General features: G+C 41.0%; 1 protein-coding gene and 1 pseudogene across 1 annotated transcript; both read right to left on the bottom strand.

Annotated features, from left to right (window-relative positions):
• Nucleotides 1-705: 705 nt before the first annotated feature.
• On the bottom strand, nucleotides 706-4,538 carry LOC121767977 (annotated as a pseudogene).
• Nucleotides 4,539-13,729: 9,191 nt separating this feature from the next.
• On the bottom strand, nucleotides 13,730-15,566 carry LOC121769319 (BTB/POZ domain-containing protein At5g41330-like). Its single transcript, XM_042166088.1, has one exon. It carries the CDS (start codon nucleotides 15,320-15,322, stop codon nucleotides 13,934-13,936), a length of 1,389 nt encoding a protein of 462 aa, XP_042022022.1. The 5' UTR covers nucleotides 15,323-15,566; the 3' UTR covers nucleotides 13,730-13,933.
• Nucleotides 15,567-23,454: the final 7,888 nt, after the last annotated feature.

Here is a 23,454-nt window from a genome sequence, read left to right on the forward strand (position 1 = left end):
ATGAATTATGTATTATGTACGTGTGGACCAAATTAAATTATTTCTTTTTCTAGAGCAATCTCGCTATGCTTCTCTAATCCACTTTTTTTATAATTTATTTATTTTTTTGTGATAGGGGGGGAGTCGTGATTTGTGATTTCTGAAACGTTAGAAGCTGAACTTTGAGTTTAGTAGTGACAATCGTCAATATTCGAATTATGTCTATTTGAAATTATAAACATTCTTTACAGAAGGTTAGATCTTAAGAAGAAACAGACCTCAGTCCATCACTCTTGGTTAAATTTGAATTATGAGAGCATTCACTACGGGGGCGATCAAATGAGGCGTGCGTTGATCGGCTCCCCCATCGGCCCCATTGCGGCCGAGAATCGGCCACCACAATTTTTGTGTTTTTGGTTCGCAGTTTTTGTGTTTTTTTATTCGGATCATTTAAACATGATGTGACTGCATTTGGAATGAATAATAGATATATTTAGAATTTTGATAATAGTTGCATAAATTTTCAATAGGAGAGTTACTTTCTCTCTTTTTTTATGGTAATAAACGGCGGATAACACTTGAAATAAACTTAATGAATGTAAGAAATGATTTGTGTGTTTATTGGATTATTGAAAATCTTTCCAAGGAATAGAAATATATTTAGATATTCTGATAATAGTTTTATGCATTTATTTTAATTTTTAAACCATAAATCAGAAACACATCTAAACTCAAAACAGATTTTCTACAAATCTCTCAATTTTTTTATACAATTAAATCAATATAGAATTGGGGACAGCTCTATTCATCCAATCCTATTTACACAAAATCTCCTAAAATCTCAAAATCCATAATCAAAATTGATCCTATTACACAACTAGTTCCGTTTGATCACATTTCAAGAAACATTTGCTTACCAACTCCCTCCAAAACACAAACCACATTCATAATTGATTGCATTTTCGATATCAGTTCAATTCAGATTTCTTCTTCTCCAAAAACATCCAAATTGCATTTGCAACGAAGATGTATGTTTTACCTACCGTGTGTCTTCCTCTTCTTCTTCGACTTTCTATTTCCACCGTTTTGCTTCCCTTTGTGCATATCCACACCATGTTTCCGTTTCTTGCTGCTGCTCCGTTCCTGCTGGTCATCTTCAGGCTCATCATCATCATCGTCATCTTCATCGGGACTGTCACTCAACGGAGCATCTTCATCAGAGCTGAGAACCAAGTCCTCAATGATATCTTCATCCAAAGCCATATCTTCTGTGTGCTTAGTAGTACTACTCTTCTTGTTGACACTTTTCTGTTGCCTAATACACCAAACAAATATATTATACATCCTTCTTTTCCTTTATTTGAGAGAGAGAGAGAGAGAGAGAGAGAAATGTACTTGGAATAGTGATCAGAGAGCAGCACTGGCATTTTCTTTCATGTCAGAATCACCATGCTCATCATCGTCACTTGATATCTTGCTCCCGAATTTGGATGAATCGTCACTTGATATCTTGCTCCCGAATTTGGATGATTTATCTCCAATGAGCACACTGGTCAAAAATTGCACCTCTCAGCATAGATACAAAAACCTCGAGATTCAGTAGAATAACTCAATAAAAGGTATATGTGATTAACCTGGATTCAGTCAACGTGCCGCTCCTTTCCTGGGCTCTCTGGCGTAGTGTGGCAGCATACTGGGACAGGGGGCTCGTGCCTGAGTTTTTCTCGTCCTGGTAAAATTGGTGGAAAACAAGAAAACAGATAAACGAGATGAACATAGACTAATAGCCTATACAAAATGTTTCAGTTAATTAAATTACATATCAGCAAAACATAAATTAACAGGCTAAGCAACAATTTGCAGTCGAGGCTTAGCATGCAGGCAACAAACCTCAAGGAAAGATTCTGCCAGTGTCATTTGGCAAGAGTGCAACTGTCGTTCGCTTTTTATTCACAAAATCGGAATTCGCTTCAATCTGTGGCAGATGGCAGCACAGAGATTAATCCAACCAGAAGGAAGGACGACTGTTTATGTTTTATAGTAGAGATCATAAAGTTCAAAGCTTATTTGATATTTGAAAATGCAAAATGGAAGAAGTGGTCTCAAGGGACGTATGACAAACCTGGCAAGTGAGGCGCCTTATTTCTTTACGAAACCTATCAACCTTCGTGGACTTAATGAAGTTTCGCTACCGGACACCAGGAATGAAAGACAATTCCAAGAACGCAATAGAGTAACTCCACTGAGCAAGATGCTCGGTGAGTTCCTCAACCACAGAGAAAACACAGGCCTCCTGAAATGCCCGGGTCTTCAAGGTGGATTTGCTAACCTGTTGCAGACAAATCCAGATTTCTCATTAAAGGCTGTATCACATCACGAAATATGGATGATAATTGATAACCACTTTTATTACCTTTAGGATTGAGTTAAAATCAACAGCTTTGCCTACTCCCCCTGTAGGAGGTTTACGCAATTCTTTAAACTCTAGCGAGTCCAGCAGAAGTAGAGATACAGGAATAAATGAACCCATTGATGCACTGATCCGGTTGAGCATTCTTACACAACGCAATCTAAGTGGGAAATAACAAGCTGAGGGAACCACACGAGCTACCCCAGTTATGATCTGTGTCAACGGATATGCAATTGGTTTCTAATCAGCTTCGTTGCTATATGCACAAACAACTCCAGTCCATAGCTCCAGGCAATTTATAAACTTCCACTGATAAACCTTTCGAAAAATTTCCTGCCAGAGTGAACGATAGTTTCTGTGATCTGTGACAGGATGAAGAAAAATATAATTCATGTTCCCAACACCATACCTTATTTGAAGAACTGGAACGTGCTTCTCTCCCCTTCTCTTTCTTGGAAGGCTCATCCTTCCCTTTACTGTTATTTTTCCTTTTCGTTGGAGAAAAGAGTGCTTCCTTTAGTATCATTACTAACTGCCGAATGTAAACAAAAGCATGCTGATACGCAGCTGGAATGTCAACCCGAAGAAGTTCAGCAAAGCAATTACCAAGAAATTGGATATGCTGCAATTTTGTCGAATTAACAAAGTGGCAATTTAAGACATAGGCTTTATACATCCCTTTGATGCGATCTTCCAGACAGTCAGAGCCGAGGCATATGCAACAGTCTCTCAGAAACAAAAAGGAGACAACCGGCAGTGCACCACTCCCGGTACCCCAGAAATGAAGCGCAACCTTAATGTACTTCCTCAAAAGAGCAGGAAAAGCAGACGAGTATCTCAGGCGCCTTAACATGAACGCAATCATTTCATTATCGGTCATTTGGTTCAACGATGTAGAGCATTTCCAAGATATGACTTCACCAAGAGATTATATTTCTTCCATCGCTTCGTAGCCATAAGTTCCTTAACCATCTCATCCTTTCCCCCGGAGGATGGGAATTTCAAGATATCTTGAAGAATCCCATCCATTTCATTCAAGACAAACAGCATTATCTTATTGAAAACACTGCTCGACATGGTGCTAAACTTTGCTGCAGGGTCGTCACCACTATCATCGCCATAATGGCAAGCACTCCGGAAAGCTTTCAGAATTGAGCGAACAGCAGCTAATTTTAACTCGGAACGGATTGCTTCGATCCAAGAATCAACCATTGCACTAGTTATCACATTTGTCGAAGGCTCTTCCTCAATTGCAGATTCAAGATCACTATACTCCGCAACATCGTCAGCATCTTCCTCTTCATCATCTTCATCTTCTGCGTCAGTTTGAATGTTATCCTAAAACAATCAAAACACAATCGTTCCAATTAGCAATTTCATCAAATAGTCACACATCAGAAAGGAGCAGAATTTCCTCACTCACATCCAAATCCCCTTCATCGAAATCCAAAAGCTCCTTGTCATGTTCTTTCAAAAATTCATAGAATTCAGGATCCTGCATACAGTAAACCATCACAAAATTAAACCCTAGCACATCATATAACTAAGATATGCAACAAATTTCAAAACATTCATCAAATTAACCAGATTTTAATCAAAATATAAAAGAGGGGAAATGAGGGGACCTTCTCTTGAAGTTTTTTCAAGGTTCCAATGTGCTCTTTAGCTTCTTCCTTCTCCATTTTCACGCCGTTTTTCACCTCACTTTTCACTGTCAGCTTCTTAGCTGCAAAATACAAAATTCAACTCTTTCTGAGCAAATCAAAAACTTCCACATCTATATCTATATCTATACTTCTATAGTGAGAGAGTTGTGGACACTCTTCTCAGAGAGCATTTTAGGCGGGAAAGCCACTCATTGGACCAAAAAGAGACGATATTATTTGGCAAAAAATTGGTATAATAAAATGGTGGCTTCTCAAAGAAGATCAAACACTTAATAGTATATAGATACACCATTAATTGAATCTGCAATTTTGAGGACTATTTTTGTGGATTGATTTTTTTATTGCAGCATAGAGACATACGAGAGAGAAAGGTGAGAAGAAGAAAAAGGAGAGGAAGGAGAAAGAGAGCCGGCATGTGCAGTCACCGAAATCCTTCTCTGCATCGCCGTCGATGCGATGTTCCTTCATGTCAAAGATACACGAAATCAAGGAATTGGTCAAGGAAAAGATTACACCAAATCAAGGAAACTATATGAAAATATATTGTAATTAATTGTAAATTAGGGTTACCTTATAGGTGTAGAATTCCTAGTCTATATAACATTGTAATCGTCTCTTCCGTAAATAATAACATGAATATTTTCCCTACGAGCTCTAACATGGTATCAGAGCAAGTTTTTGAACTTGGCTCAGAAAAGTTTCATCATAGCCGATAATACCTTTCCCGACCCCGATTGGCCGAAATCAAGCCACCCGAAATACCTTTCCCGACCTTTTTTTTCGACCAGATTTGAACCAGCCGAAAATACTCCAACCTACACCAAACATGTCAGAAAAGGAAGACACGAAGAATGTGGAAACGAAAGATACAGACCAGACCGTGAACCTCAGAGACAGCAAAAGTATCACAGTACCATTCAAGTTGAATGGCAAGAATTACCCGTTGTGGGCACGCCTCATCAAAGTAAAGATTGGAGGCAGTGGCGCATACCAATACATCAAGAACGAACCTCCCGAACCAGGGAGTAAAGGCTACGACGAATGGGAAGAGAACAACCTCGTGGTGTTCTCGTGGATTGTCGATAACATTGAAACCGACCTAATCGCCGATTTCGCACACCATCAGACGGCAAAGGCATTATGGGACAACCTTGCCGTGACGCTCGAAAGCAAGGCCGATCGATACATCATCTATGACCTGGAAGAGAAGGCAATCAATATCAAACAAGGAAGTATGGATCTTGAGACTTACTACAGAAAGATCCACGGATTGTGGATCAATAATATAGACCGAAGCCAGAAACAACCCATCAGCTGCTGCGACAAGGGAGTCGAGCAATTCCAAACCTACTCAAATTCAAAACGGCTTATCAAGTTCCTGACCGGATTAAACCAGGAGTATGATTCAATTCGGAGGGAGATATTGAAGGAGGAACCGGCGCCATCAGTGGAGGCGGCGTACGGCTGGGTGAAGACGGAGGCGGCTCGACGGAGAATCATGCCACCGACATCGCAATCACCCACCGACGAAGCCAACGGTGGAACCGAATCGTCATTTGGCGAGGGAATCGGACACGGGTTTGCTGCACAGAACTAGAGACCACCACCCCGAAGCAGCGCGCCACCACCGTCACGACCCGCGGCCGCCAGCCGGCCGGGAAACAGAACTGACACCTCAAAATTGTGGTGCTCCCACTGTGGAAAACAAAAGCACACTTAGGAGACTTGTTTCAAGAGGATTGGCTACCCAGAATGGTGGGAAGAACGACAGAAGGCGAAAACCTTTCCAGCCCAGGCGAAAATCGCCATAGGCGTGAGTGGAGAAGGAGACACACGACGAACCGAAGCTGGAAACCATGGGGAATCAACCGGAGCCGGAACCGGGGGACGTCAGGAGCCTCCATCGGCCGGCGGAAACGTGAGGGGCGTCGGCAATTTCGCCGAATGGACGGAGAATGGAGGAATCGGGGGAAGCGGTGCGACGAAATGAGGTAAAGGGTTTGGATATAATCCAAACCCTAAATTGAATCCCTAATATTATTGTTTGCCTCCCCACAAGTTTATAAAATATAAAATTCGACCCCACCCTTTTATGCATGAACCCCCAGGTTTTCAGAAAATTAGAAAAGGCCCCCCAGCTATCACTAAAACCGAAAAACACCCCAATTTTGTGTCAAACAATATTTTTTCACCCCTACGAGAAATTTTCGCTGACACCATGACCCCGGATAGAAATGACTTTATTGATTATACTGAAAACTCAGATAGGTCATATATTCGAACTGCAAATGGGGAATTGATTACTGTTGTGGGTTCTGGCACGATCGAAATATCACCTACATTACGGCTCAAGAACTGTCTTTATGTTCCTACCCTATCTCAGAGATTGATGTCTATAAGTCATTTGACGAAAGAGTTGAACTGCACACTAATGATGCACCCTGATTTCTGTATTCTGTAGGATATTCTGACGAGGAGGATTCTTGGGCGTGGCACTGAGAAGCACGGACTCTACTACGTGGACGAGATAGCTCAAACTGAAAGTGCAATGCTGGATCACGGATCCGCGAAACAGGAAACTTGGTTTTGACACTGAAGACTAGGACATCCTTCTCCGGGTTACTTTAAATTGCTTTACCCGAATCTTTCAATTCCTTCTGATTTTTCTTGTGAGACTTGTGTTTTGGCCAAGAGCCACCGACAGACTTTTAAACCTACAAATACTCGAATGATATCCATGTTTTCCTTAGTGCATTCTGATGTTTGAGGCCCTGCGCCTTTTGTTGGTGGAAATGGCTTTCTTTATTTTGTGACTTTTGTGGATGATTGTACTAGAATGACGTGGATTTATTTTTTAAAACACAAGTCAGAAGTCTTTGATAAATTTTCATCCTTTTTTAAACTAATCCAAACACAATTTCAAACCACCATCAAAACCCTTAGGTCAGATAATGGGAGGGAATTTGTTAACAGAGCTATGACCTAATTTTGTAAAGAAAACGAAGTTATCCATCAAACTTCGTGCGCCTATACACCTGAACAGAACGGGGTAGCAGAACGGAAAAATAGGGTAATCCTAGAAATGACCCGGGCCCTCATGATCGAATCCAAAGTACCCAAACACTTATGGCCAGAAGCCGTAGCCACGTCCATTTACCTCATAAATCGCCTGCCGACTAAAATCCTAAACATGAAAAAACCCCTTGATATCCTATCTAAACAAGCCCACATTCTTGAATACCTTAGCCTTCCACCAAAAGTCTTTGGCTGCACTGTTTTTTACCCACATACCTAAACATGAGAGAACGAAATTGTCACCTTGTGCCATCAAATGTGTCTTTGTGGGATATGGGGTAAACCAGAAGGGGTACAGATGTTTTGATCCCAATACCAAGAAAATCACCACAACCATGAATTGTAATTTCTTGGAAACCGAACTGTTCTACCACACCCACCTAAGTAGTCAGGGGGAGAATGCAGATAAGTCCACGGACTATCTAAGTTGGGTTGTGCCAATTCCAAGCTCCTCGATTGAGGAACCAACTGATCCAGTCGTCACTTCTGTCGAGCCAGTCTCATCAAGAGAGTCATCTCAGCCCACCCCCGGAGATCTTTCTCCGACGATATCCGAGGTAACTCTTGATACTGGCACAGCTGAATTACCTGTTACCACTGACCCTGCTGAAACAGTTGAGGAAGACAATACAGTTGATGGAGACACAGGAAGATATGTCCTTCCCAATCGGAGCACGAGGGGCATCCCACCGAAACGTTACTCCCCTGAAAGGATTGGAAAGAAGAGCCGCTATGCCGTGGCAAACTTCGTGCAAGGAAATCTGACCAAAATGGCCCGAGCTTTTGAGGTTGCATTATATGAAGAGGAAGAAATTCCACAAATCGCTGAAGAGGCAATGAAACATAAGCGGTGGAGAGATGCAATGATGGTGGAAATGAAGGCGTTAATGAAGAACAATACATGGGTACGAAGCAAGTTACCCGAATGAGCAAGAACAGTAGGGTGCAGATGGGTATTCACGATAAAGAAAAGACCAGATGGGACAATCGACAGGTATAAAGCATGTCTTGTAGCGAAGGGGTATACTCAGACTCACGGTGTAGATTATGACGAGACCTTCTCACCAGTGGCAAAAATCAACACCGTCAGAGTACTGTTCTCGGTCGCCGCCAACAAGGAATGGCCACTTCATCAGTTCGATGTGACCAACGCTTTTCTTCATGGGGAATTACCAAAGCCCGTATACATGGAACCTCCACCAGGCTTCTCCGGAGACTTTCTAGATGGGGAAGTGTGCCAGTTGAAGAAGACACTGTACGGGTTGAAACAATCCCCTATAGCGTGGTTCGGCAGGTTTACAGAGGTGATGAGGAAATACGACTACGAACAAAGCAATTCAGATCATACGTTGTTCATCAAAAAGAGGAATGGCAAGATCACGTGTTTGATTATATACGTGGATGACATGATCATTACCGGGGATGATGAGAAAGAGATAGCCGAGTTGAGGAAGAATCTGTTCTACGAATTCGAGATGAAGGATCTTGGCCCACTCAAATACTTCTTGGGAATTGAGGTGCTACGATCGAGAAAGGGGATTTTCATAAATCAGAAGAAGTATGTACTTGATCTACTTGCAGAAGTTGGGGTGGTTGACTGCAAACCTACAGATACTCCTATGGTACAAAATCACGGACTACAGATCAGGGATGGAGCAAAGCTAACCGACAGGGGGAGATACCAGCGACTTGTGAGTAAGCTCATCTATCTATCTCACACGAGGCCAGATATTGCATATGCGGTGGGAGTAGTGAGCCAATTTATGCATGCACCCCAAGAGGAACATTGGGAAGCAGTGTTGAGGATTGTTCGATATCTGAAGGGAACGGCAGAACACGGTCTAATGTTTGAAAAACATGGACACATGGAGATAAAGGTTTTACTGACGCAGATTGGGCAGGGAATCCAAATGACAGAAAGTCCACTGCCGGGTACTTTACCTTTGTAGGGGGGAACCTTGTGACGTGGAGGAGCAAGAAGCAAAAGGTAGTAGCTCTATCAAGTGCGGAGGCAGAATTCAGAGGAATCAAGAGTGGGCTAACAGAGATATTGTGGTTGCAAAAGTTGATGACAGAATTGGATCTTCGACCAGCTCTTCCATGCAGGTTGTTTTGTGACAATAAGGCTGCCATAAGTATCTCGGAAACCCAGTACAACATGATAGAACAAAGCATGTGGAGGTAGACAGACACTTCATCAAGGAGAACATTGAAGCTAAGGTAGTAGAAATGCCTTATGTTAAATCAGAAGATCATCTAGCCGACATCTTGACGAAAGCTGTGAACTCGAAGTCCTTTCACGAAGTATTGTGCAAGCTAAGCATTGGGAATCCCACTACCTAGCTTGAGGGGGAGTGTCAAAGATACACGAAATCAAGGAATTGGTCAAGGAAAAGATTACACCAAATCAAGGAAACTATATGGAAATATATTGTAATTAATTGTAAATTAGGGTTACCTTATAGGTGTAGAATTCATAGTCTATATAACATTGTAATCGTCTCTTCCGTAAATAATAACATGAAATATTTTCCCTACGAGCTCTAACACTTCAACTACTTTTTGATATCCTTCAAAACCAAAATAACATGGGAGGATAATAAAAATCCACAATAACAACAAAATCGAAATTCCCCAAATCTATGGAAAAATCAACCAGGTAAAAAGGTGAAAGCTTTAGAAATGTGAGCTTACTGTTATCGACATTCGATGTGAAAAATCAGAGCCGTCGGTCCCCTATGATGCGACTGTGCATGTGGGGCAGCGCGGTGGGTGAGTCGGTGAGGCAGAGCGGGCAGTGGTGGGCGTGGGTGAGACAGGTTGATGCAAGGCAAGTTCCGCCGGTCGAGAGAGAAATAGGAAGAACGCGAGAGAGAAAGAGGGAGATGGCGAGAGACTGGAAGAAAACGAGAGAGAGAGGGGGAGAAGACGGGAGATTGGAAGAGGCCCAGGGTTTCTAGTGAATTTTAATTTACCTAGAATAGTCATCGCAACACTATCTCTTAACCGTCTCATCTCTTAACTATTCATGGGTCACAGTGTACTTTTCACTCCATCTCTTAACTAAGAGACAGCACCTGCAACCATCTCTCTCTTATCCGTCTCTTAACCATCTCATCCCTTAACTATTCATTCAATTTCATTTTTTATTTTCATTTCCAACAAATTCAATTAATAAAAAGACACTTCATTAAATAAAACAAAATAAAATTACAACTTCAAATTCTAAAAAAATTTTAAAAACACATAATTAAAATCCTAAAAAAATATTTAAAATACATAATTTAATTTCTTCTGCGCACTCTACTGGTTGCCAAAGTTTGCCCAAATGTGCCTCATTAGATCATCTTGGAGTTGGGTGTGAGCGGTAGAATCATGTGTCCTTGCCCGAATAGACAAACGATCTTGCATAGACGGATGCACTCCACTGCGAGGCGGACTATTTGCGGTAGAGCTTCCCGAGGTTTCAGGGTCAAACCAATTTCCCGCCTCAGGTCCTTCGTCGGCGACAATCATGTTGTGCAAGATTATGCACGTATACATGATGTCGACCATATTCGCCATAAACTACGTACGAGACGGGGCTTTGATAATGTTGAAGCGCGCTTGGAGAACCCCGAATGCCCTCTCCACATCCTTGCGAGCAGCCTCTTGCTTCTGCGCAAAAAGAGCATGTTTTTCGTTCACCGGCATGTTGAACATCTTCACGAAGGTTGGCTACTTCGGGTAGATGCCGTTGGCAAGATACTACCCCATTTTATACCGCCGGTTGTAAGCGATGAAGTTGATGGCCGGCGCTTTACCATCCAAAAACTTCGGCGAAGAGGTCGGATTTGTTGAACACGTTGACGTCGTTGTTCGATCCGGGGACCCCGAAGTACGCATGCCAAATCCATAGTCGGTAGTCGGCAACGGCCTCGAGTATAACGGTGGGGTGGGTGCCTTTGTGGCCGCTCGTGTATGACCCCCTCCACGCCACAGGGCAATTCTTCCATTGCCAATGCATGCAATAGACACTGCCAAGCATCCCAGGGAATCCGTGCACTTATTCGTGAAGGTGGAGCAGAAACTGGCAATCTGCCATGATTGGCTTCCGGAGAAATTCTTCGGTGATGGCTGCCCGACGCCTTTGCAGAAGTTCATCAAGCACATTCTCTCAGTGCTTTCTCCAATGTGGAGGTATTTGTCGAACAAATCTGTCGTTTGTCCAGTAGCAAGCTGACGGATTGCTGCAGTACATTTCTGCAGCGTCGTGTGGCTGGGACGGCCAACGGCGTCGAACCTTTCTTGAAAGAACTCTTCCCGGACTGCCAATGTATTTGCGATGTGCATAAATAGTTGTTTCCGCATGCGGAAACGACAACGTAAGTAGGTCTCTCCCCGTACCAGGTTATCACAGAAGTAGTCGCGTACTAACCTTGCGGCGGCTTCCTCCCGGTTACGATAGATGTAAGTCCGGGATCGTCGTTGGGGCGGCGCGACTTCCTCTGCCTCCCTACGTCGATCTTCTTCAAGCGATTCTTCCATTATTCGACGCATTTGTTCAAATGGATCCATGAATTGATTAAATTTGGGAGAAGGATAAAAGAGATTATTTGAGATGAAAATTGGAGAGGAAAGAGAGATGCTTTGAGAAGAATAGATGTGTGTTTGTGTTGTGAAAGGTTATAGAATATAAAAAGAAAAAAAATAATTTTTTAATTTTTTTATAATAAATTCTAATTTTTTTTAAAAAATAATTTATTGCATCAGCGTGACGAGACCCACTCGCGGGCCGGCGAGTGGGCATCACACATAGCGCTAGCGCGCGCCAGCCGTCTCGGTGAGATGGGCGTCTCGGCGAGACGGGACGCTGCAACGCGTCTCGCGTCCGTCTCGTCTCGGAGGGAAGAGATAAGAAACACCCGCGGGACGCGTTGCGAGTGCTCTTAGTATTTGGATTCTTCTTTAGTTAGGTAATTAAATTTATGTATTATTTTGCGGGATAAATACATAACTCATAGTACAAGATATTTCACCATTGATTCATATTAGTACAAAAAGGTTTTAAGTTTAAATAAATCATACAAAAAGTTTCATTCGTGATTCAATTTAATACATTCCGTTATAGGGGAGTGTTATATTGCTAACCCAATACTTAATTGTTAACTACAATTAAATAATAGTCATTAGATATTCAAATCAAGGGTCTAGATCATCAGCCCCGGAATGTCAATACGATCAACAGAAAACGTCAATAAGGGTATTAAAGTCAATTTACAACAAATTAGTTATAACTAACTTTTGAAAAATATGTCATAACTTTAAAACGCATATAGCTTTCTCGATTTAAATTATGTTTTCACACAACATATATCAAATTAAAGATAATTTCATAAGGATTCTAACGGAATCTCACTTGCATATGTTCTGATGTCAAAATTTGAAAAAAAATTCCAAAATTTTTAATTTTTTCATACAACAACAAATGACAACATAGTATATAATATAATACATGTACAATGTCAATATAAGCAATGTGTTAACATTATCAAAGCATTGTGTTGACATTCTCAAAGCATTTGATTGATATTTTCGAAACATTATATTAACATTTTCATCTAAAACCCTAATTTGATTTTTTTAATCTTTTTCGATTTAATTAATAAAAATGAAAATTACACGTGGCAAATTTTAGACCACAAGATTTCTAAAATCCTATGGTCTTAAATTAGTTGTAGTTAGCAATTAAATGATGAGTTACCAATTGATCACTCCTCTTCCGTTATATGTGTTTAAACGGGCGTTAACTCTTTATCTTTTGAAATACAAAATGTTTCATCATTGTTTCATGTTGGTACAAAAAGTTTTATGATTTTTTCATATTGGTAAGAAAAATTCGTGTTTTATAGTTTGTGCGTTACATAAGTAAAAAGTTAACGGCGTTTAAACGCATATAACGGAATGTACTAAATTGAAACACGAATGAAACTTTTTGTATGATTTATGTAAACTTCAAACTTTTTGTATTAATATGAAACAATGGTGAAACATTTTGTATAAGTCATGTATTTATCCCTTATTTTGCCTTCTTATTCACTCAAAATTTTGTAGATTGATCGTAAACTCACAAGTTATAATCTGAAATTGATAAGAGCATCTACAATAGATGCCCTAGTGGTTGCCATATCAACATTTTTTAGTCCGCCCCTTCTTTTTGCAATGGTTTCGCCATAGTGTTCGCCCTATCAATTAAACTCAATTTGCATTTAATTTTTAATATTATTGTTTTTATTTTTGTTTTTAATTACTAAAATACCAAAATATACTATATTAAACACCACAAATTTTAAAATAGTATTAATACTGGTTTAATAAGGAACAAAAAAAATCATCGAGATCGGACTCAACCCTGCAGTGGGCGACCGAGTGGGACGACCAATATTTCGGTCGTCTCACTCGGGCGCCTGCAATGGTTGGACGAGGACGCCCGAGCTCGATTTCGACCTATTGTCTGCCCGATCACCGCACCATGGTGGATGCTCTAACGTTAGCAGATTATATACTCCACTTTTAGTGCGGGGAGAGAGGGTTGCAAAGAGGAGAGGCCACATCAAAATAATCACAACCAATTCTTTGAATTATGATTTATCCCAAAAGCAGCCTTTACAGATAAATGCTGCTGCTTTTCCGTTGATTACACCTCATCTTATCAGAAAAATACTCAAAAATCAAATCTAGTAAAACTAGTGGTTCAAAAATACTGGTGTTTTCATGTTTATAGTAACAAATAAATTGAACCATTCTGCAATAAGTAACAATCTCAGTAGCTCTTAACCGAATTCCAAACCTCAACACACTGCTCATCTTTCCTGGTGAGAAACATCTTGTTCCCTCCAAAACACAAGTTCCCAATCATCTTCCCTCCCAAATCCTTCACTCTCCCCATCAAATTCTTCCTGAAAACCCTCTCATCGCCCTCTGTTTTACTCGAATCAATCAGCACTTGAGACCACAGTTGCACATCACCTCCCTTGCTGCAGAACACCTGCCCCCCATGCCTCTCCACCTTGCATCCTAACCCTTCCTTCTTCCCATTCACCGCCTTCCTCCCATCACCGAGGCAGAGCCACGGCTCCTCCTCACCCCCCAAATTCCTCAAATCCGCCATGAACACTTCCCCTGTGCTCACACCGACTTTGAACATCGACGAAAGCTCATCCGAAGCTGTAACATCCGCGAAGCAATCGAGTTTTTCCTTCACTTCCCAAGCTACATTGCCTGACCTGATGTCCCAGAACCTGATGTTACCCGAGACTCCAGAAGGTCCACTGTGAGAGCCAGATGCCATCAGCAGATTATGGCTCGATATCCACTGCAATTTAGTGGCAGGAATGGCGGAATCGAGGTCAGCACCGAAGATTTCGTAATGGCCGATGGTGGCAACTGGTCGGAGATCATCTCTGCGACTGTACACCATAATGCAATTGGAATTTCTCCTGCTTGATTCGAAGCTAGTGAATAAATGCTCATCTGATGCGCCAATTGCTTGCACTGTTGATCCTGACCTAGTCACATTCTCCCAATTTAGGGTTTCTGTGACTGTACCTTTATCGAGATCGAGAATCTGCAGGCCGGAGAAATCGGTGGCGCCGGCGGCAGCCAGGTCGGGGGAGAGCGCTAGCAGCGAGTCGACGGCCATGAATTGGGTGAGAATTGTGGATTTCCGCCGCAGCGACCAATCGAAGGAGGTGATTTTGCTGCCGTGGGCGACGTGGAGTGAGCCGTAGGGCGTGGTGGCGATCGCTGAGGGCGAATCGCGGCCGTTGAGCGGGAGAATTAGCGATTTCTCGAGGTTGAAGGCGTCGAACTGGTTAGGGTTTGATTGGGAGGTGATAAGGAGATCCTCGATGCCGTAGAAGCGGGACTCGAAGATCAAGTCCTGCATATCGAAGGATTTGGCCTTGGAGGGGAGGTTTCCGGTGCGGAGGAGAGAGAGGAAGAGGGAGAAGAGCTCGCGGTCCCTGTCGATGAAGGGGATGGCGGCGCTGGAGTCGGAAATGATCTTAGAGAAGAAGGATTTGGAGCCGACTGAAGATAGAGTTTGTTTGGTTGTCTGGAAAAGCTGGCCGCCAACATCGATTGTCACGACGTTTGAACTGAAATTGGAATCGTGGTGCACTCCGTTCTTGGATCCTTCAAATCGCGGCATGATTCTCTGTTTCTTTTTTTCAGAAAATTTGCAGAAAGTGGTAAAGCTACAGCAAGAATATATGATAACTTGGCGAGATAAAAAGGATGACTGTGAATTGAGAAAACGGGATTACTGGAAAAAGGAAAACTTTGATTATGGAATAAAGTTTAAAATAAGAATAAAATTTTGAAGGGGAATTGAGGAAGAAAAGTATGGCAGCCTGGTTTTGTAAAGAGATAGGAAAGGAATAGGGTAGAGTCGTTGAAAATAATCACAAATGAGAATATCTAGAAGGTCAGCAATGGGTTCGGTCAACGAAGGTAGGAGACAATTGATTCTCTATATATAATTATATTTAATCAAATGTAACATGAGTTTAGTAATAATATTAAATTATAAAAAACAGCAGTCACAATTGGACCGTTTTTTTGGCCGATCGAGTTTTGCTAAATGTTGTTCAAGTATGTCAAATTTCAATTTTGACTGATATTTGGGTGTGTTGAATCTTTTGTCCGAAAGGGTAATGATTGCTAACCAATGTTATGGATGGCGTATGGCAGTGAGCCCAAAATTCGCCACAGGATATGGCGTATCAGTATGACGGGATATGGCGGTCGATAAATAAATTAATAAAATATTAGTAATATATGTATATATAAATTTAAAAAATTAGAAAATAATAAAAAATTATAATATATCAAGTTATCAACTATTAAAACAATAAATAAAGCATAAAGTCATAAGCAATTATATAATATGCCTACCATAATAAGTTTTAGTTCAACAATCAAAATATAAAGTCATCTTCACAAATTCATAATACATATCAAATCTAAATTAAAACCATTCTCAATCATCACCATTCCCAACATAGTCATCCTCCACCAGATAGTTATCCTCATCCTCATCGATATCATCGACCTCCAACGAAGTAGATCCTTCTTCTTCATCCCCAACTTCTTCATCTTCCAATTCTTCATCCACAAGCTCTCTTTCTTCAACCACTGTCGCCAATCTGCCTTTCCCTAATTGGCCTTTCCATTTTCTAGATGTGGTTGTGGTTCTTGAGGCTTTCCTATAACTTGATGATGTAAAAGCTTCTTTTCTTTTCTTAGACCTAGTACATGTGATAGGCTCTCCAATCCCCGACGACTCGTAGAGAGTATCCCAATCAAGTGAATCTCCATCAAAAACTCTATCACTGCCTTCACCATCAACACCATCCAACTCTAATTATAAAAATCTGATCCTAATTAAAAATCTGACCCTAATTCCTAATTAAAATGGCATTCAAATTAGAAAATTGATAATTAAAAGGGCATGCAAATTAGAAAATCTGGTACAATTTCGGTTACCTTCAAAATTTGGGCAGTGGGCTGCTCTAGATGGACCAGCGGCGGCGGGCGGCGGCGACGTGACTAGGGCAGTGGGACTGGGGGCGCAGCAGGTTGGGTTTGTTTGAGAGGGAAAGAGATACTATGAAAAAAACCCTAGATTTTGACTTAATTGGCATTTTATTTCATTATTTGGGCCGAATTTGGGCCGGGTTAAGGGTTAAAAATCATTTGGGCCGTGTTATTTGGTAATTGGGCTGAGGTTTGGGGCAGCCAAACCAAAAGTGACGCCATAACTGCCATGGCGCCTCACTCATGGCGGCAAATGGCGGTCGCCATAAAAAAGTTTTGTGGCAGCTCGTGGCGATGGCGTTTTTTCCGAAACCTGCCACGCAATGGCGCCATGGCCGCTTTTTAATAACATTGTTGCTAACTTAATTCATATGAATCTCACTTAGAGCATCTCCAGTGGTCGGCGGACAAGCCATAGCCCAGCCATGCCACATCAGCAGCACTAAATTCCTCCTGCCACATCAGCTTGACAAGCAACTAGACAAGCAATAGCCCAGCCATAGCCTTGCCACATCATCAGCACTAAAAACAAATAATTAAACAATCATACAAAATACAGAATTAAATTTACGACACATATACGAGAGAATTCTCTAATAATATTAAAATTTTAAATTTACGACACATATACTCGTTAAAACAAATGGTGTGAATGAAAATGTCGTGCAAATCACGTATATATAGTGTTTCGAAAAAAAATTGGTTCGCCGGTTCCTCGCCGATCGGGAGGCTGCAATAGCGGCGAGCCGATCGACGAGAGAATCGGCGTGCCCTCGCCGAAATTCTCGCCGATTTGGTGTTGGGAAATAAACACAGGCAATCACGAATATGAAAGAGAATGAACACAAGAAGTTGTTTACCCAGTTCGATACAATGTGTATCTACGTCTGGGGGCGATGCCAAGCCAGGGATTTCACTATATAATTTCAGGATGATTTAACAATGAGGGAGCACCTCTATTTATAAGTAACTAGAGAGCCCTAATTCTAGTCAAACTAGGAAACATATTCCATAAGGAAATATCTTTTAAGGAATAAATCTATCACAAGGAAATATACTTCAAGGAAACAAATCCTAAATATGGTAGGAGATATTTTAGGCTCCATAATTAACATTTGGTGCTTGCCGGCTGCAATAGTTCGGCGAGCCGCTCGCTCGCCGACCACCTGAGATGCTCTTACAAATGGAGTACAAAAAATAGAGGGTCAAAGACTTGAACAGGAAAGACCAATTTCTTTAGTCATAACGCAAGATGACAATTTATAAGCAATAACAGTTGAAAATTGAAGTGTATTTGAATTTTATTGGTAAATCTAATCTCTGATATGAAACTATTCTTGTTTGGTTCAAATGAGAATGTAGATCTGTGTTCAACATTAATTCTTATAATTAATATTGGAATACTTTATTTCAAAGTTAAGAAACTGTATTGTTTTTTTTATTTTATGTAAATCATCCAACTTTGAAACAGTATAAGATTAGTTGTTCGTGTTAATTAGTTACTACTACTATTTTACTATTATATTTAATTATCTCAGCTGATAAACCTTTTTTTTAATCAATAAATTTGAGATTAGAATCATTTAGTGTGCGTGTAATTATGCAACTCTACAAAATTGTTAGTCTCAAAAGTTAATGGATTGGAGCTTATACTTTATAGTAGGAGTAGTATGAAACTGTTCGAATAAAACAATTTCACTGAATATTTATAATAAAAAAATCCATGATACTAACCCTAGGGAAAATGTTTAATCACTTGCTTGAAGAATATGTATAGAACAAAAGATCAAAAATAGCAATCGCAAAAAGAGTTCTCATCTTTATTTCATTACTGTAGTCATTCTTCTTTTTTCATTTAATTTGATTCCCATATCAGCCACCACTTATACCTTTTGGCCTTTTAAGGTAAAATGAGTTCAAAACTTTTTATATTCAAAAAGGTCCTCCCAATGTACATTTCGTAAGTGTATCATCACAAGGTGACGCTAGAAAGCAGTAAAAAGAACAGTAATTCTCAAACAAGGATATTAAAGTTCTTATAATACTCCCTTCCTCTTCGTAACAATAAATAGTCTTATTCGTGACTGCACAAGTTTTAATAAGAAATATTTTTCAGATTTTATTTTGATTCAATTTGTAATAAACCAGGTGTATATATGCTCAGTCGACAATATAGGGGAAACATCAGAAAAAGAAATTAGTAGAAAAATATTAGTCAAACCGAGCGCCTGCACCTGCTCACTTATTAACTATTACTACGATTAGTTACACCAAACCTAATTAAAACAAAGAAATAAAGCTATTCATATTTATGTCGAATAGCAGCAGCGTTCAAAGAAAAAATGCAACAACTATAATATGCAACAACTATATATATTATTTATATTACATATACAAGAAAATGTAAAGCGAGCTAAACGAGACATGGGCAGTTCTGTCTCTATGAATAAACCCCCCCTCTGTGATCTCTATCTGCTATTGCTATGTTTTGGTGGTCAGAAGAATCGGTCTAGTATATAACGAAAAATATCACAAATTAAAAATAAGAGCATCTCCAATAGCAATAGCCCAGTCATAGCCCAGCCACAAACTTCTCCTACTACATCATCAGCACTAAAACTCCTCCCGTCACATCATCAGGGCAAGCAACTGGATAAGCCATAGCCCAGCCATCATAAACAAAAATTATAAAAATAACAATCACACAAAATACAGAATTCAACTTATGACACAGATACGAGAAAATGCAATAATTTCATTTAAATTAACAAAAGATACATTAAAAAACTACAAAATTACAAAAAAAAACTAACGTCGTGCAGTCCTCCGCGACCACAACTCTTCAATTAAATCCTTTTGGAGTCGAATATGAGCTTCCACTTGGCGCATGTCGGCATGTGCTTGGAGGCGGCCGACTTCATCGTGAGGTACCCCACTTCGTACGCTGGGAGTGGCCACGCCGTGGCTTGGACCGGCTTCATTATCGTCTTTGGCCCAACTAGTCAGTTGTACACCTTCATCTTCGACAATCATGTTGTGCATGGTAATACATGCGTACATTATATCAGCAATGCAATCGACATGCCACAAACGCGTTGGACCCCTAATTGCCGCCCATCGAGACTGGAGCACACCAAATGCGCGCTCCACGTCCTTGCGCGCCGACTCCTGCCGTTCCGCAAAGTAGGCCTTCCTCTCATCTGATGCGTATCTGATCGTCTTCACAAAGACGGGCCACTTAGGATATATCCCATCCGCCAAGTAGTAGCCCATATCATGCTGGTTCCCGTTGGCGACAAAACTGATGGCCGGACTGACGCCCTGGCACTGCTCGTTGAAAAGGGGGGACGAGTTGAGGACGTTGAGGTCGTTGTTCGACCCGGCTACCCCAAAATATGCATGCCAAATCCACAGCCGGTAATCAGCTACGACCTCGAGGATCATCGTGAGATTCTTTCCCTTGTAGCCGGTCGTGTAGAACCCTTTCCAGGCAGCGGGGCAGTTCTTACACTCAAAATGCATACAATCTATGCTGCCTAACATGCCCGGGAACCCATGCTTCGCCCCATGCATATGCATCAGCTCCTGGCAGTCTTCGGGGGTAGGGCTTCGAAGGTACTGGTCACCGAATATTTCAACCACGCCCTAACAGAAATACTTCATACATTCAAGGGCAGTCGACTCGCCGATGTGGAGGTGCTCGTCCCACATGCCTGCCGCGCCTCCGTAGGCCAACTGCCTGATTGCCTGATACGATCCCCTTAACATCTAGGAAATCTCAATTATTTAGTATCTTTTGATTCGCCATATCTTTTCCATATCTTAGTTTTCTTATTCAATAAGTTAGGGTAGTATTCTACTATTATAAATAGGAGAGCTTGTTATCATATTTAATCACCCAACAATGAATCAATGAATATTATTATTTTGGCCGAATGCCCCGAGTTATGCTTTGAATCCGTAATTCCCTACGCTACATGCTGCCCGACGGAAGGTCTCCGCGCACAGCCGGAACGTATATCTGATCTGTAGCCGTTGCCCGATGGGTTGGAACCCGCGCACAGCCGCCCAGATCTTTATCTCCGCCGACCCTCACGGGTGCCGGATTATCTTTATCTCGTTATTGTCCGTTTTATCGGATCGTTAGGGATTTAGGTCCTTAACAACTGGTGCTTTCATCGTGATCGGAAATCTCAATTATTTAGTATCTTTTGATTCGCCATATCTTAGTTTTCTTATTCAATAAGTTAGGGTAGTATTCTACTATTATAAATAGGAGAGCTTGTTATCATATTTAATCATCCAACAATGAATTAATGAATATTATTATTTTGGCCGAATGCCCCGAGTTATGCTTTGAATCCGTAATTCCCTACGCTACCTGCTGCCCGACGGAAGGTCTCCGCGCACAGCCGGAACGTATATCTGATCTGTAGCCGTTGCCCGACGGGTTGGAACCCGCGCACAGCCGCCCAGATCTTTATCTCCGCCGACCCTCACGGGTGCCGGATTATCTTTATCTCGTTATTGTCCGTTTTATCGGATCGTTAGGGATTTAGGTCCTTAACATTGCCGCAGTGCACTTTTGAATAGGTGTGTGGCCGGGTCTGCCAGCCGCATCGTGCCTGAAGCGGAAACACAGATATCGACGCTCCAAAGCGTCAACAATACGCATAGACATGGCACTGCTCATCCTAAAACGCCGCCTGAAAATGTTGGCGTTAAACCGCGGCTCCGGTGCGAAGTAGTCGTCAAATAGTCGCTGATGTGCAGCTACGTGATCCCGATCAATCATTGCTCGGCGGTGGACAACGGGTCGAGGTCGAGGTACCACCGACTGCAAGGCCCGTTGTATCAGCCGGTCGATCTCTCAGGACGTATAGGCCTCCAACTGTTCGTTAAAACGCCGTTCGAACCCCTCAGCATCCCCACCACTACCACCACTACTACCACCCGCATTACTCATTTTGCGTTGTTGATCTTGTACATAAATTAAGATAGAGAGAAAACTCGTTAAAACAAGTGGTGCAAATGAAAATGACGTGCAGATCGCGTATATATAGTGTTTCGAAAATTTAAAAAAATAAAAAAAAATCCCGCTCGCCGATCGCTCGCCGATTGGAGCCTGCAATGGCGGCCAGGAGATCACCGAGCGCTCGGGAATTGGCGTGCGCTCGCCGTTTTTCTCGCTGATTTGGCGCTCGCGGCTGTAATGGTTCAGCGAGCTGACCGGCGAGCGCCAAGAATCGGCTAGCCGGTGCGCTCGCAGCTATTGGAGATGCTCTAACATATTCCCTTCGTCCCATGAAAATATGAGGATGTGATATGGCATGAAAATTAAGAGAAAATTGGTAAAATAAGAGAGTAAAAGAAAGATTAAAAGTAATATTATGGGGTGTTCGGTTTGCAAGATTGTATCCCGGATTAAATTAGTAATGTGTTTGGTTCATGAGATTTAGTTCTCAACTCAATCCTAGATGGATAATCATGAGATTATTAGTCATAGCTAACCTCCTATGACTAAAATAATCTCACAATTCGATCCTAAATTATATCTTAGTATTATTTTATCTAGGCAACCAAACACCACTTTAGTGGATAGTGAAACCCAAATGGATTGATAGAACCACCCGCAATAGGTACCTCTCATCATCTCCCTCTAATAACCAATCTCTTCTGTGTGTGCCAGACTACAACATTATGTGTGCCAGACTACAACACACAATATGAGTCGTTCCTCTAGTCAAACATCTCACATTACTATATTCACTGTTCCTCTAGTCAAACATCTCACATTACTATATTCAATATTTTAATTTTAAATAATTGAAATACAAAAGAACAGTATATATAGCAAAATTACTTCCTTTGAAAATAGTTAAATTTACACATCTTAATAATTTAAAATTCAAAAAATCATTAAAAACTTTTAAATTCTAAAACATGTTTGTCGGGATGGGTATGTGGATGTAGTACTGCGCCAAAGCAAACTCTTTGGGCTTTGGCCCATCCCCACATGCTGGCTTCTTCCCATTGCCCCTCCTCCGACTTGACCTTGTCTCTATCTCGAAAACCTCATAGTCGTCGGTATTTACCGCCGACAATTGCCAATTTCTGTCGTTGGCCCCGTCAACGTAGGGGATACAACATCTACGTGCACTTCCCAATCTGTTGGCCTATCAACTTTCAATCCCCTAGATCGAGCAAAATTGTACATCTTATTGCGCTCACTCCAGTTGAACGGGAAAATGTCATAAGGATCTTTTTTTTCCCCAAGAATTTGCTTATATATGTAGATTATATTAAAGTCAAGACAAAGGAAACAAATTCAAAATTCGTTCATTTCCATAATCAAACCGTCGATTCAAAATAAAATTGAACGGTAGCTTAAATAGTACTCTATCCGTCTCAGCTTAGTTGTAGCGTTTCTTTTGGGCACAAAGATTAATAAATTGTGTTAAATTCAATAAGTGGAGATAAAAAAAAGTAAGAAAGATAAGATAGAATAAATTAGAAGAGAGAATAAAGTAAGATTGATTAGATATTTTGTTTTTTATTATTGAAGATTACTCAACTAAATTGTGATACACTACAAAGCTATACAATATGACAGAAAGAAATATATAGACTAATGAAGAGCAAAGCTAAGTTAATTACTTGTGGATTTTAGATGATCAAATGTCAGTAATTATTAGAGACCCAATTTTAAAATGGGCTAATTTTCTACATTCAGCAAAGGCCCAA

Source organism: Salvia splendens, chromosome 15, assembly GCF_004379255.2.
Source record: "Salvia splendens isolate huo1 chromosome 15, SspV2, whole genome shotgun sequence".
NCBI classification, from domain to species: Eukaryota; Viridiplantae; Streptophyta; class Magnoliopsida; order Lamiales; family Lamiaceae; genus Salvia; species Salvia splendens.

What these genes read in the sequence shown, in the direction of transcription:
- LOC121769319 (XM_042166088.1), bottom strand. Translation starts at nt 15,322, where the DNA reads ATGCCGCGATTTGAAGGATCCAAGAACGGAGTGCACCACGATTCCAAT.